Source organism: Ruditapes philippinarum, unplaced genomic scaffold (assembly GCF_026571515.1).
Source record: "Ruditapes philippinarum isolate M1 unplaced genomic scaffold, ASM2657151v2 ctg325_1_1_1_1, whole genome shotgun sequence".
NCBI classification, from domain to species: domain Eukaryota; kingdom Metazoa; phylum Mollusca; class Bivalvia; order Venerida; family Veneridae; genus Ruditapes; species Ruditapes philippinarum.
Genome location: NW_026866329.1, coordinates 129,251 through 143,618, shown reverse-complemented (window position 1 = coordinate 143,618; position 14,368 = coordinate 129,251). Strand labels below are relative to the sequence as shown.

The window sequence follows — 14,368 nt, the reverse complement described above, 5'->3', positions numbered from 1 at the left end:
GTTTGCTACATGAAGATAATCGATTTACTCTATGCAGACTTTTTCTCTACCCGACTGTATGTTTATGTTTTTTAATTGGCTGAAACCGTCACGTGGTCAAAACACTGTAGGTGTGAACTTATTTCCTTTAAAATTATGCCTTTAATCGGACATGCTAGAACAACAATTTTATGCACAAATAAATTGGTAAAGTAATCCAAGAAGTATTTGAAATAATACAAATCATTGCAAATAATAAATGCGTATCCATTAATTGTAACTTTATGTATGACAACTCATTCCCTAAACATCAAAAAGAGAAAAAGTTATAAATGTTGTATTTACAAATGATCATTTTAGCCAAATTTTGAAACTCCGGGAACTTACTGTTGCTATTTAGCAGAAAAGAACAATTTTCTAATGCAATTTATTCGTTTCCTGATCAGATCCATGAGGAAAAGTCATTGCATTTTCATAAATTTGGCTGGCATTTTAACGTTTAAAATCCCAAGTGGCTGATTTAAAGTCAATATCCTTTTTTTAACTTTTAAAGTATGCTGTTTGTTAAAAAGTGATAACGTGACAATTGTCTAATTTGTAAAAAAAAAATCTGTTTAGTTCCATATAAAATATTGGTAAACATATATAAAACGAACAAGAAGTTTTGCAAAGTACATATAAAGGCAATTCAATATAATGTAAAGAACAATCACCATTTTGTTCAGCAGGCAAAAGTTAAATTAATGTATACAAGTGGAAATGATATCTAACATAAAAGTGCATGAGCGATAAAAGAGTGATATTGGTGAAATGTATGAAATTTACTTTATTATATCCATGTAAATAACAGGAAACACTTACCTTAACGCATTTCCATCACAAATACAAAAAGGCGTTTTTGTCTACATTGCATTCTGACAAAAGTCAACTACGTACCGCATCTCAAACGAAAATCATTGGTCAGAAAGGTAAGGCGTTGCGTAGATAATAGTTGAGGATAGGATATAAAAGGGAAGACAAAGACGCTTTTTGCCGTGATCCAGAGTGAAAGCTACAAACACCACCGCCATTAACCTGCAAAGACGTGAAAGCGTGTCTTGTATTAACAATGAATCGTAAGTAACTTAATTTATTACTTTAATGATATTTTAATTTGATTTGATACAAACTTGTAAGTTAAAAATACTTGTTATTGACCATTGGTAATTACTTGGAAACTTTCTTGGAATGCATTGTCATTTTGTCTCACGCAGACGAGTCTTTTTTGTGAAAATTTTTGTGAAAGACTTTGCTGATATGTGCTAAAATGATGCCTTCAAAATGGTTCTCAAAAGCAAAACGATTATTATCAATTTTAATTATAACTGGAATATTTTTTTTCTATAAACATTAATAGAGTAGTCCAGGGATAATTGTAATAGGTAAAAATGAACATTCTATACATAAAAGGAATAACATTTTAAAAGTAGTCACATTTCTATCAAACTGAGATAAAAACTAAAATCTTATGTACAATAAATGTAACAACATGTATGTATGAGAAATGTTTAATTTTGCCATAAGCTAAATGCATAAGCCAGTTTATTTATTTTTTTTTGATATATATATATGAACGAATACAGTAACTTATTCTTTCATATATATTCCTGGAAACATTTTAATGAGTTCTAAAATATAATGTCTCAGCCATAAGTTAAATGTATATATATCGTATCGAAATATATTCATAACATATACTTTATTGTCATTTCTGTTTTCTATCAGTCGTTATAAAAAGTATTACATTGAAAAACATCTCGTGTTATTTTGTCATTCTGTTTTCAATTTCAAACATGAATTCCTCTAGTAATATTGAACTATTCATATTAAAGGATTGTACGTTATACAAAGGTTGATGCAAGGATTGGAACAAGTAGGTTTTACAAGATATCGTGATGATGAAACATAAAATGCTCTAAACTATAAGGACAGTATAACCTATAAATATATTGTTAGATTATGAATTGTTGTTGTTTCTTACAGCCGCTGAATTCTTCTACGCCAGCTTAGATAAAGATGTGACTTATCTCAAAACTGGCCAACCAATTTTATTCAATTCAGTTATTGACCCAGGGAAATTGTATGACGAGAGACATGGTACGTTCAAGCCAAGACTTAGCGGATATTATTGCTTCACCTTTACAGTTGGTACAAAGAATACAAGTGAAGCAGCTGCAGTTCGTTTAGAAATAAGTACAAGAAAGGTCGCCACTGCCGTTACAGACATACCATCAGCCACGGCATCCCTTGTTATCTCACAAGCAAGCAATCAAGCAATCGTCTATATGAAGGACACGGATTTAGCAAGAGTCGTTATTGATCACCATGACACCGGACCGATTATTGGATTTGGTTATACAAACTTTTCAGGCTTTCTTATGAAAAATGATTAGATCACATTGCAAGACAACATGTTGAAATTTCGGGAATCGAAGGAAAAATGAATATTATCTCTCTGACTTTTAAAGCGCTTTGCTATGACATGTAAACTTTCCTTTCTATAAATACATCTGTTTCTATACAATATTGTAAGTTTTCTATATGCTTGCTGTTAGGATAGTGAAGTTGAACATTTTTAGACAATTGGTGACATAATGGTTTCAAACTTTTACCATCGCTGTATACTCGTGTGATCATAATCTTAATCATTGATTGAAAAAGGAGAAGAAACTGGTGTTTAACTGCAAATCTTTTGAAAACAACATACTTACTTTATGAATACTTTAGTGATTACTTGTTTTTGATACCAAAGATAATGAGAAAAATGTGTATTCTTTATGACTATTTAATTATTTCCAGTATTTATTTCTATCTGTCTATTGAATAAAAACTCTTAAAACTGTATGCTTTAGTTTTAATGTTATTTTTAAATAAATATTACCGAAATAAAATTCATCACAGGGGCCTGGCTAAGTCGTTGAAGGAAAAAAATCTTGAAAACACGTACATCAAATTATACAGATACATGTACTGTATGTATAGTCAAGTGGCAGAAAATGCCAAATAGGCTGAATAACTTTATTCTAGATTTCAAATTAATTCGAAAATAAAAATACTTAAAATCATCCAGCAAAGTATTATGAAAAATTAAGACTACTCTCAATATGGAAGAAACCGACATGCGAGTCGTGACATAGTGCGTTTGCGACCAGCATTGATCCAGACCAGCCTGCGCATCCGTGCATTCGATCAGGATCCATGCTGTTCGCTATCAGTTTCTCTACTTTTAATAGGGTTGGTAAGCGAACAGCATGGAACCTGATCAGACTGCGCGGATGCGCAGGCTGGTCTGGGTCCATGCTGGTCGCAAACGCACTATGTTGGTTTTGTCATAGCGCGGCTCATATATTATTATGTCCCGCTTTAAACTACTGCTATAAGGTCATTCCTTCGTTATAGCCGTACTGTATTCTCAAAACTGTGTATTTTTCATCGCCATTTACACATTTGACATTCATATGAGGGCATCTTTTTCCATATATTGCTACTTTGGTGCTATTTATTATCATTATGTTAGAATCGATAATACGATATAATATTAAAATCGATACTACGAAAGAAAGAAACTTGGAAGAAACAGAGTCACTCACAGGTGTCATCACATTTCAAGCCTTCTCCCTAATGATCAGGGGAAGTAACCGTTGCTGACACTTTAAACTTCAATCGCAATGTCTCTCGACGTCTCGTCCCTTTCAGTCAATCATCGGATAATTATGGTGGCTGATTTGGAACGTTTTTGTGCGTCGTGTTGGCACTAGCGACAATGGGACAAAGCGCCAAAACGGCGAGTTGTCGGACTTTCGTCTTGTCGTCCTGTCGCTAACGGTGTGCGCCAAACGGCGCGTTGTCGTGTGGCGTGTTGTTGCGATGTCACATTGTCGCTCGGTTTAAATCGAAGGATTGGCTTATAAACAAAGCGACAGGGCGACATCGCGCCGCACGACAACGCGCCGTTATGGTGTGCTTCGCTAGAGACAGGGCGACAAGACGACAGCGCGACAATTATCCTCATTTCGCGTACTACATTTCATAATGATTTACAACATTATTCAGGGATAAATACTTGGTTGATGCTCGTCATTATGCGATAATGGCCCAAAGATGTGCATATTGGCCAGAGAAAATGTTGTTACATGTATATTGTTGTTTTTATCGATAAATACAGTATCCTTCTCTTAACATTTTTGTGAAAATTACATTTAGATCAAGTGCCAGTTATTTATGAAGTTTTGTGCCTTCAATCTTGAACGGTTTCTGAGAATGATGTCTAGGTCTGAATGCCACCGATCCGCTCTCATTCCTACCGTCAATCTGAAATCATTTTTAGAATTTCTGAGGGTCATGTAATGTCTTTCGTGTATATAAATCTTTAATGTTAAGCTTTGTTGATTGTGATTAATAATGCCATTTAAACTTTAAAATATTTTGTGTGCAAGTGACTACAGCGCTGTATACAGTTCATTCAATGTAAGCAGCCATCTTGAAAGTCACTGAGAGTTGATTACGTCATCCTGCACGTGCGCTCATTCACTCGCCCATTATGGAAAAATAATGCCGAGTAACAAGGTGGCCAAAATTGCATATAATGACCTAGATCTTGCCATGCCCTGAAATACCCTAGATTTTGTAACTATATATAGTAACATAGGTATTAATGAATAATTAAAATCACTAAAACGTGCTGTGATTTAAGAGCGCAGAAAAACCGACTTTTGAGTTATCACCGGGACATTTGAAAAAACGGTTATAAATTTGTTAGCCGGGGCTTTATGTTTGCAATTTGCATTATAATTAGGTAATTATGTATGGCAAGGATGAAGACTAGAAATAAACCGGCCAATACTTGCGAAATGGCAAATAATTTTGAAATTTTACTCAAAACTACCAGATTTTAAGCAGGAAGCGATGAAAAATGGACTATGAATTAGTTTTTGACATATATAATACAAGATGTAAGGCAAACTTAATCATTAAAGTTTAAATTAGCACATAAAACTCACTTTTTCCAGATGAAAATTACCATTTTTGGCGAGTGTTTTTGTAGTTTATACAAAAGTTTTCCAAAGAACCCCGGGACAGTTATCACAAGAACTCCATGACAAGTTATCATAAGAACTCCATCCTTCGTGTAACAGTTCCTCCCCATTTAAAAGGGACGAATTTCTGTGACTGCGGGAAGCACAAGCATATACAAGAAAAGCATTGATGCAAAGCATCAAAGGTGATGCCAAAATATATTTGATCAAGAATTGCACCTCAATACTTAACAGAAGATGTGTACTTTATATCAGTACCATTAATACATGTGACATGGAGGCTATGACCCTGTTTAAGTTGAAACTTGAACCCAAAAGAATAGATTTTGCCTTTCCAAGATGCAAAGACAATTTATACCTATTAACCAATTATAAATAAGACTCATGCCATAGACAGAATGTCCTCAGATAAATTGTACCAGATACAAGAATACATGAGTCATCAGTAAAAGGTGATTGCTTATGGTTGCAGACATGTCATTGACATATATAAGACATAAAACAGGACATAAAATAGGTGAATGGAGCAGTAGTATAATGAGTAACAACCACATCCACCAGCTGATGTCTTTGAACAATATGAGAATGTCATTACATACGGCAAATGATTGAAGTTTCATGTGCAGAATAGTGTGATCAACTGTATCAAATGCTTTTTGGAAATCTAAAAGTATCTGATGTTTACAGAGCATACGGAATTAAACTCTGGGTTATATGCAGTCACAGGATGAGAAAATCGTGCAGCTAGACCAGAACACGAACCTGTGACCCACAACATCATGTAACGCGGCTGTAGCGATTGAGCTATCTGGCCGCTTACACATTTTCTCCCCTAAATTGTGAACAGTTCTAAACTGTGACAGATACTTTTAGATATTTTAATTAACAAGCAGATTAATTCTTAATAAATATAAATAAGAAAAAGAAAAAACTTACATACATAATCTGTACTCATAATCTTAATTAAAATAACACTTGATATATTGCATAATTATTTTTACTAAACAAGAGTGCCATGATGGCCCTGAAGTCGCTCACCTGTATATGACCCCCGAGGCGGGGCTAATTTAAACCCCGTGGCTTTTATTTGAACAAACTTGGTAGACTCCCATTAGAAGATGTTCCATGCTAAATATCTAAGCTCTAGCTCTTTGAGTTTTTAAAAGAAGATTACTACACACATATAGGGAAAAACAATGAGCTCCCCCCGGCCGGGGTCAATTTTTTTACCCTGGGCTCTTTTATTTGAACCTTTGTAGACACCCATTAGAAGATGTTTCATGCTAAATATCTAAGCTCTAGCACGTTGGGTTTTTAAAAGAAGATTTTTTAAGTTTTTATCACACACAATAGGGAAAAACAATGACCCCCTGGGGCAAGGCTTATTTTGACCTCGGGGCTTTTATTTGAACAAACTTAGTAGACACTCACTAGAAGACGTTTCATGCTTAATATCTAAACTTTAGCTATTTGAGTTTTTTAAAAGAAGATTTTTTAAGTTTTTGCTACACATATAAGGAAAATTAATGACCCCCAAGGTCAATTTTGACATCAGGACTCTTATTTGAACAAACTTGGCAGACACCCAATAGAAAATATTTCATGCAAAATATCTTAGCTCTAGCTCTTTGCGTTCTTTAAAAGAAGATTTTTTAATAAATACATATAGGGAAAATCAATGACCCCATGGGGCGGGTCCAATTTTGACCCCAGGGCCTTTATTTGAACAAACTTGATAGATACTCACCAGAAGATGTTTCATGTCAAATATCTAAGCGGACGAAAAGCGATCACAAAAGCTCATCCTGTCACTTTGTGACAGGTGAGCTAAAAATGGCTAAGACAGTTATTGTGGCATTATTTATATCCGGTCAATTTAAAAGGGAACATACTACTAATGCATGTACAATATCTTATTCTTTTTACAAATAAAAATCTGATAAGAATATTTATGGAGGCTGATTTGTGCCATGTCATATTTTGCATCAGGGGATATGTAAATACAACAAACAACTACTTTGTGAATTTTTCATGTTTTCATCTGGCGCCCGGTTACTTTTTGCAATTGTACTTTGGCAATTGTACTTTGTCGGTTTTCATGTGGCACAAATCAACCAATATAAAATTACGTGCACAAATTTATACAGTCCACTCTATGAAAAGTCTGTAGTTGGGTTGACTCTGCCCGAAACCTGGAGGTTGAGACCGGTATCCCTCCATTACAAAAAAGATAAAGCAGGAGCTGTCTACTAGCACAGAGTAGAATATATAATCTATATAGGCCTTTCTCAACATTACATACTTAACATTCCATCACCAGAGAGAGGCTTACAGGGCATGAATGTAAACACATAATGTCTGACCTACGGTGGCATAGAGGTGACATTTGCAGTTTTATTTTATCTCGTGGCCACGACTTATTATCTTGAGGCCTCAAGATATTATCTCGTGGCCACGACTTATTATCTTGTGGCCTCAAGATATTATCTCGTGGCCACGAGTTATTATCTTGTGGCCACGACTTATTATCTCGTGGCCACGACTTATTATCTTGTGGCCTCAATATATTATCTCATGGCCACGAGTTATTATCTTGTAGTCACGACTTATTATCTCGTGGCCACGAGTTATTATCTTGTGGCCTCAAGATATTATCTTGTGGCCTCAAGATATTATCTCGTGGCCACGAGTTATTATCTTGTGGCCACGACTTATCATCTCGTGACCACGACTTATTATATTGAGGCCACGACTTATTATCTCGTGGCCACGAGTTATTATCTTGTGGCCACGACTTATTTCAGCCAATGAAAATGGTCGTTTCATCTTGAACAAAAGTTAATAACAATAAGACCTTATATCACACTGGCCACAGCTTTCACAAGAGCGGCGGGTCAAACGCTGCGGCGGTGAAGAAAGGGAACGTTTTATAATTATTATTCTTCTTTTTTTGTATGGTCAGGTGTTTCTTTCATTCTTTTTTAAAGATATACTTTGCTTAAATTTAATATTATAAAATATTGATAATTGTTACATAGTCCCTTTGTACATGTAAACAAAAAATAATATGACTTCACAGATAGTAGATATGTTATGTTTAAAATTCTACACAGTGTATATAGGTGTTCACCATGAATATATATGGTGTCAGTTTTTTTAAGTAAAGTTTACTTGACCTGTTATAGGGAACGCAGCTTCCTGTACATAGTTTATTGATTTCTTTATTCAAGTTAGACGCATTAAGTTAGAATATCATAGATTTAAAAAAAAAATGATGTGATTTTAATTTTCAAGGATGAGCACGGTATATCTAATTTAATTGAGATTTAATTAAGAAATATATGCGGTTGATGTATACTTTTAAGGTCGTTCATTGAAATAACTTGCCCCTTTTCCCTGTGGATTCGAATCCCATTAAAGACTTGTATCTACATAGTTATTATTGAAGATATACTACAATGTCACAATGATAAATGACTAACTTTGACGGGTTATCTGAATCTTTTTCTTTTTTTTATTATAAAAACTGACATATACAAGTTTCAAAGACATATATCAATTCTTTTAAGATCTCCTCTTTGATTGCTACTGCTACTGCTGTGCTATTGCTACTGCCAATTTCACGTTTTATAATTTTGCTACTGCTACTTCTATGCTACTGCATGTTTTATAATTTTGTTACTGCTACTACTCAATGCTACTGCTAACTTCCTACCGGTGATGACCACTTATAAAAGTGAGTGTATTTTATGAAAAACTGCATCTACAGAAACTTGATTCTTAAACGTTAGGACCTTAAGATAAGAATACAGAGGGCCAATTAGTGATGACAAGACTCTACTCAGTGGACGTGTTAATGTGGTCGATACAGTTTATAATGATATACAAGCTGATTAGCCCTTACTGAAATTCAGCACGTCTCTGTAAAAATGCGTGAACTTAAGTGAATATATGGTGGTGATTGACACGCCCCTCCTGTGACTGCTATTGCCAGTGTGATATTAAATTTTGTTCAAGATGAAACGACCATTTTCATTGGCTAAAATAAGTCGTGAGGCCACAAGATAATAACTCGTGGCCACGAGATAATAAGTCGTGGCCACGAGATAATAAGTCGTGGCCACAAGATAATAACTCGTGGCCACGAGATAATATCTTGAGGCTACAAGATAATAAGTCGTGGCCACGAGATAATAAGTCGTGGCCACAAGATAATAACTCGTGGTCACGAGATAATATATTGAGGCCACAAGATAATAAGTCGCGGCCACGAGATAATAAGTCGTGGCAACGAGATAATATCTTGAGGCCTCAAGATAATAAGTCGTGGCCACGAGATAAAATAAAACTGCAAATGTCACCTCTATGCCACCGTACTGATAAGCCCAAGTATGTTAAATTTACCAGGGAAATGTAATTCTCATTATTGTGTTCCACTAAGTTATTCCAATTCTAGATATGATTATAATACAGTTAATTTTCATAAAATACCTGTAAAATGGATTGTTAAAATAAGATGGGATGAATGAGAACATTTCAAGGTAAAATCTCACTGATCTTTTCTTTTTTAAACCAAGCTACTTTAGATGTATTACTGGTATTGTTGTTTCTTTTGTATACAATTATCGTTTTAGCCTTAATGATCAATGTAAGTTTCATGTGTTGTTATATTTTTTCATATTTTTTTGGTTATATTCAGTGTTGTTATGTTTTTTCTGGTCCTTCGGGATCATTGATGCCAGCACTCATAGGTGTTGAGAATTGAGTACCGCTCCATTGGTGATAGGGGGCGTGAGGGATGTTGCACTTATTCATTATCCCTTATGTGTAGACTCAATCAAACCGAGTCTGCAATTTTCATGTAATTTTGTTGTGATTAATGCTTCCAAGGTCTGGATTGTTATAAAGCAATGAAAATGAAATTAGGATTATTCGATTATCTTGTTAAACACGTAGCCAGGTGCTTGTTCGTGCCTGAAATAATGCATGTTGGTGCACTTAAGGTCTTCCTCCACCAGTAAAGCTAAACAGTTGTCAGATCACATTGACAGTGTTGGTGCGACAGTTGTCAGATCACATTGACAATGTTGGTGCGACAGTTGTCAAAACACATTGACAGTGTTGGTGCGACAGTTGTCAGATCACATTGACAGTGTTGGTGCAACAGTTGTCAAAACACATTGACAGTGTTGGTGCGACAGTTGTCAAAACACATTGACAGTGTTGGTGCGACAGTTGCCAGATCACATTGACAGTGTTGGTGCGACAGTTTGTCAAAACACATTGACAGTGTTGGTGCGACAGTTGCCAGATCACATTGACAGTGTTGGTGCAACAGTTGTCAAAACACATTGACAGTGTTGGTGCGACAGTTGTCAGATCACATTGACAGTGTTGGTGCAACAGTTGTCAAAACACATTGACAGTGTTGGTGCGACAGTTGTCAAAAACATTGACAGTGTTGGTGCGACAGTTGCCAGATCACATTGACAGTGTTGGTGCGACAGTTGTCAAAACACATTGACAGTGTTGGTGCGACAGTTGCCAGATCACATTGACAGTGTTGGTGCGACAGTTGTCAGATCACATAGACAGTGTTGGTGCGACAGTTGTCAAAACACATTGACAGTGTTGGTGCGACAGTTGTCAAAACACATTGACAGTGTTGGTGCGACAGTTGTCAAAACACATTGACAGTGTTGTTGCGACAGTTTTCAGATCACATTGACAGTGTTGGTGCGACAGTTGCCAGATCACATTGACAGTGTTGTGTTACAGTTGTCAGATCACATAGACAGTGTTGGTGCGACAGTTGTCAAAACACATTGACAGTGTTGGTGCGACAGTTGTCAAAACACATTGACAGTGTTGGTGCGACAGTTGTCAGATCACATTGACAGTGTTGGTGTTACAGTTGTCAGATCACATTGACAGTGTTGGTGTGACAGTTGTCAGATCACATTGACAGTGTTGGTGCGACAGTTGTCAAATCACATTGACAGTGTTGGTGCGACAGTTGTCAAAACACATTGACAGTGTTGGTGCGACAGTTGCCAGATCACATTGACAGTGTTGGTGCGACAGTTGTCAGATCACATTGAAAGTGTTGGTGAAAAAGTTGTCAAAAACACATTGACAGTGTTGGTGCGACAGTTGTCAAAACACATTGACAGTGTTGGTGCGACAGTTGCCAGATCACATTGACAGTGTTGGTGCGACAGTTGCAGTGTTGGTGCGACGTAAAACCAAACAACAAAAAAATGAATAAATATTAATAAAAAAATACAGACCATTTAAAGAAAAAATATTTGTATTTAAATGGCGGAGCGTTGGCCTAGTAGTAATGATGTATGTCTTTCATCACAGATATCATAGGTTTGAGTCCTATTTGAGATGTCACGATCATGTTCCCTCATATGACACCAGTACCAGTTTATTCCGGGACTTGGTGCTGGTTCAAATAAGATGAACGATTTGTTTACAGTCGAGCTTATAATTACGTTTAAAGGAGCTTCACTGAGATCCAAAAGCCTACAAACATAAAATTTGAAATTCTTACATAGTGATAGCTGGGCCGCTACTCATAGTAAATAACTTGAGCACTATTCATAGTAATAACTTCTAGGCCGCTACACAAAGTAATAACTTGGCCGCTACACATAGTTATAACAGGCCGCTACACAAAGTAATAACTTGGTTTATACAGAATTTATTATAGTACGATTGTGTAGGAAGCTATATATGGAACCACCCAGTACTGATCAATGGATGTAAAAGTTTCTTGCTCATGGAAACGAGATGCCCTTGACGGGATTTGAACCCATGCGGATAGCAATCATTAGATTACTAGTTAACCACTCGCCCATGTCGCCACATCATTAAAGAAATTACTTGGGTGTTACACACAGTATTAACTGGATCACTACTCACAGTAATAACTGGGGCACTAAAAACGGAAAAAAATTTGAAAATTTAAGTACAAACGCACAAATGTACTGGCTATCTGTCATCAATGGGAGAAGTTAGCATGCTTTTATAAAACCAAGCAATCTGATTATTACAGACAGACTGCAAAGAATGTGAAAACTATTATGAAGTTGGCATCAGAACGTTTATTTAAATGACCAATGTCCTAATTTCATGATAATTTGTCAGTTTTTAACTTATATATTTTAGAAAGATTTGAGTTTACCACAGTATGTTGTTTTTTGTAACTTTCGGATATGAAGATATCTGCACTTCTTAAAATATATAGTTGGCTAAAGGACATTATCTTAGATATTAACTAATTAATTTCGATGAAATATGTAAGTACATGTATGTAAGTTACGGTATCTATTTTCTTACTGAAAAGTACACAAGTGTTGTCGACTAAACGTATTGGGTGGAAATGTTTTTGTTCTACCCAAATAATCGACACATCGGCTTTTTGATACATTTAATATCTTATTCACTGCTGACATCATCATTTTGTTTTGCCTATATAGATTATATCTCAGATTTAAGGTGTTTTTGTATACATAAGACATGGGACCTTTAGGGCAGGGATAATTTTGACCTGAGGATCATTGTTAACATAACTTTTGTAGAGGAAAGCAGATTGATGGAACATGTTGACCAATTACAAAGTTCTATGCTTTCATACAACTTTAAGAAGTGAAAAATTTCAAGGTATGTTTATAAGTCTACATAAACTATGTGACCTTCAGGGGGTGGGGGGAATTTTTACCTGAGGGTCATGATTTATGTAGTTCCGTTGAAGCAAAACTACATTATCCAAATACATTGTATCTAAGCTCTGGTCATTTTATTTCACATAAGACTTAAATGTGTTTTCCTATATAATAATATAAGGATAATTAGATTAACAAAGTGGCCCCCTGGATGGGTCAAATATTGACCCAAGGGAAATGATGTTTCAGTTTTGTGGAGGTCAACATGGCAATGCCACATGCCAAATATCTATCTCTCGGCATTGTAGTTTTAAAGAATAAGACTTAAATGTTTTTCTATAGAAATCATGTGACCCAAGGGGCAAGGTAAATATTTACCCAAGGGGGCACCCTTTATGTCAGTTTTGTGGAGGTCAAAATACATTGCTACTGGCCAAATATTTACAATACATAATGCTACATGCCAAATACCTACAATACAATGCTATCTGCCAAATGTTTAAGTTCTTGGCATTGTAGTTTAACAGAATAGGACTAAATTAATTTCCTATATACGCTTATATAAATCAAATGACCCCTGCACCTGACCTCAAGGGACATAATCAATATCCCTCTTGTAGAGGTCCACAAGGCAATGCTACTTGCCTGCATGATAACTTAGCTATAGCCATTTTTAGTTTCACAAAATAACTTAATAACAGATGCATTTATAAAGGGAGATTATTAAACAATGTCAGAATTATCTGCCTCTTAGAAATGCATTCTTACTTCAAAATAAATATTTCAGTTGCTTTTGAGATATGAACCTTAAATAAAATGGTTTACTAAGAAACTAATTTAATAAAGGGGCATAACCCATCAAAACTTATGACAAGGAAATATGCCCTATTGAAATGCAATTCAGTTTTAATATTGAAAAAGCTATGGATTCCAAGTTTGAAGAAAAAACTTATTGGTCTTGGCAACTGACCTTTAATTATGATACTAAAACACTTATCTAGTTTCATGTGGATACCTTCAGTAGTTTTGAAGGGAAAATTTGAACTATTTATTTCTTTAGTTTATAAAGGGCCATAATTCTGTCAAAATCCATGCAAGATTTATTGGCCTTGTATTGTAAACCTCCAATTACCATTCCAAAGACATGTTTGAAGATTCAAATAAGCAAGTATCTTTAATGGTTGATAAAGTAGTACAAAAAGTTGCATGCAAAACTCAACCATAGTGTCATTCTGATACAGGATGATTAACCTAAAAAAAAAACTAACTCATAATATTTCAAAATGTACAAAGCAAGATACTTTTTTATTACAATTCTTTATGAAGTTGATAAAGCATTCATGAAAGTCATATAAAATATTTCAGTCTCCAAATATCGTGAATAATTTGCATATGTTAGACACATTTAATGTTATCTACACTGGTAGATTAGACTTTAGCTTTGAGCAAGATGTCTCCTTCTTCTGTAATATCTTCTGTAGCTTCTACCTCTGAAAAATATCAAACAAATGGATTTAACTCAATACAGGATTGGAGCAATACCTCTAGATGCTTGCAGAAATCATGATCACAAACTAGACAAATACATGTATGGGTTTTTTTTTCGCCGATTATCACATTTTTCATTCCTCAACGTATATA

General features: G+C 35.2%; 2 protein-coding genes across 2 annotated transcripts in view; one reads left to right on the top strand and one right to left on the bottom strand.

Moving 5' to 3' along the window:
* Window positions 1-937: 937 nt before the first annotated feature.
* Window positions 938-2,862, top strand: LOC132732162 (uncharacterized). Its single transcript, XM_060718530.1, has 2 exons — window positions 938-1,094; window positions 2,002-2,862. The coding sequence occupies exons 1-2, from the start codon at window positions 1,088-1,090 to the stop codon at window positions 2,409-2,411; spliced, it is 417 nt and encodes a 138-aa protein (XP_060574513.1). The 5' UTR covers window positions 938-1,087; the 3' UTR covers window positions 2,412-2,862.
* An 11,141-nt stretch (window positions 2,863-14,003) lies between these two features.
* LOC132732156 (reelin-like) overlaps window positions 14,004-14,368 on the bottom strand; it is a 75,419-nt gene continuing 75,054 nt past the window's right edge. The window contains exon 60 of the mRNA XM_060718524.1: window positions 14,004-14,217. Coding sequence (XP_060574507.1) covers window positions 14,163-14,217 — 55 coding nt within the window. The 3' untranslated portion in view covers window positions 14,004-14,162. The remainder of the gene's footprint in view (window positions 14,218-14,368) is intronic.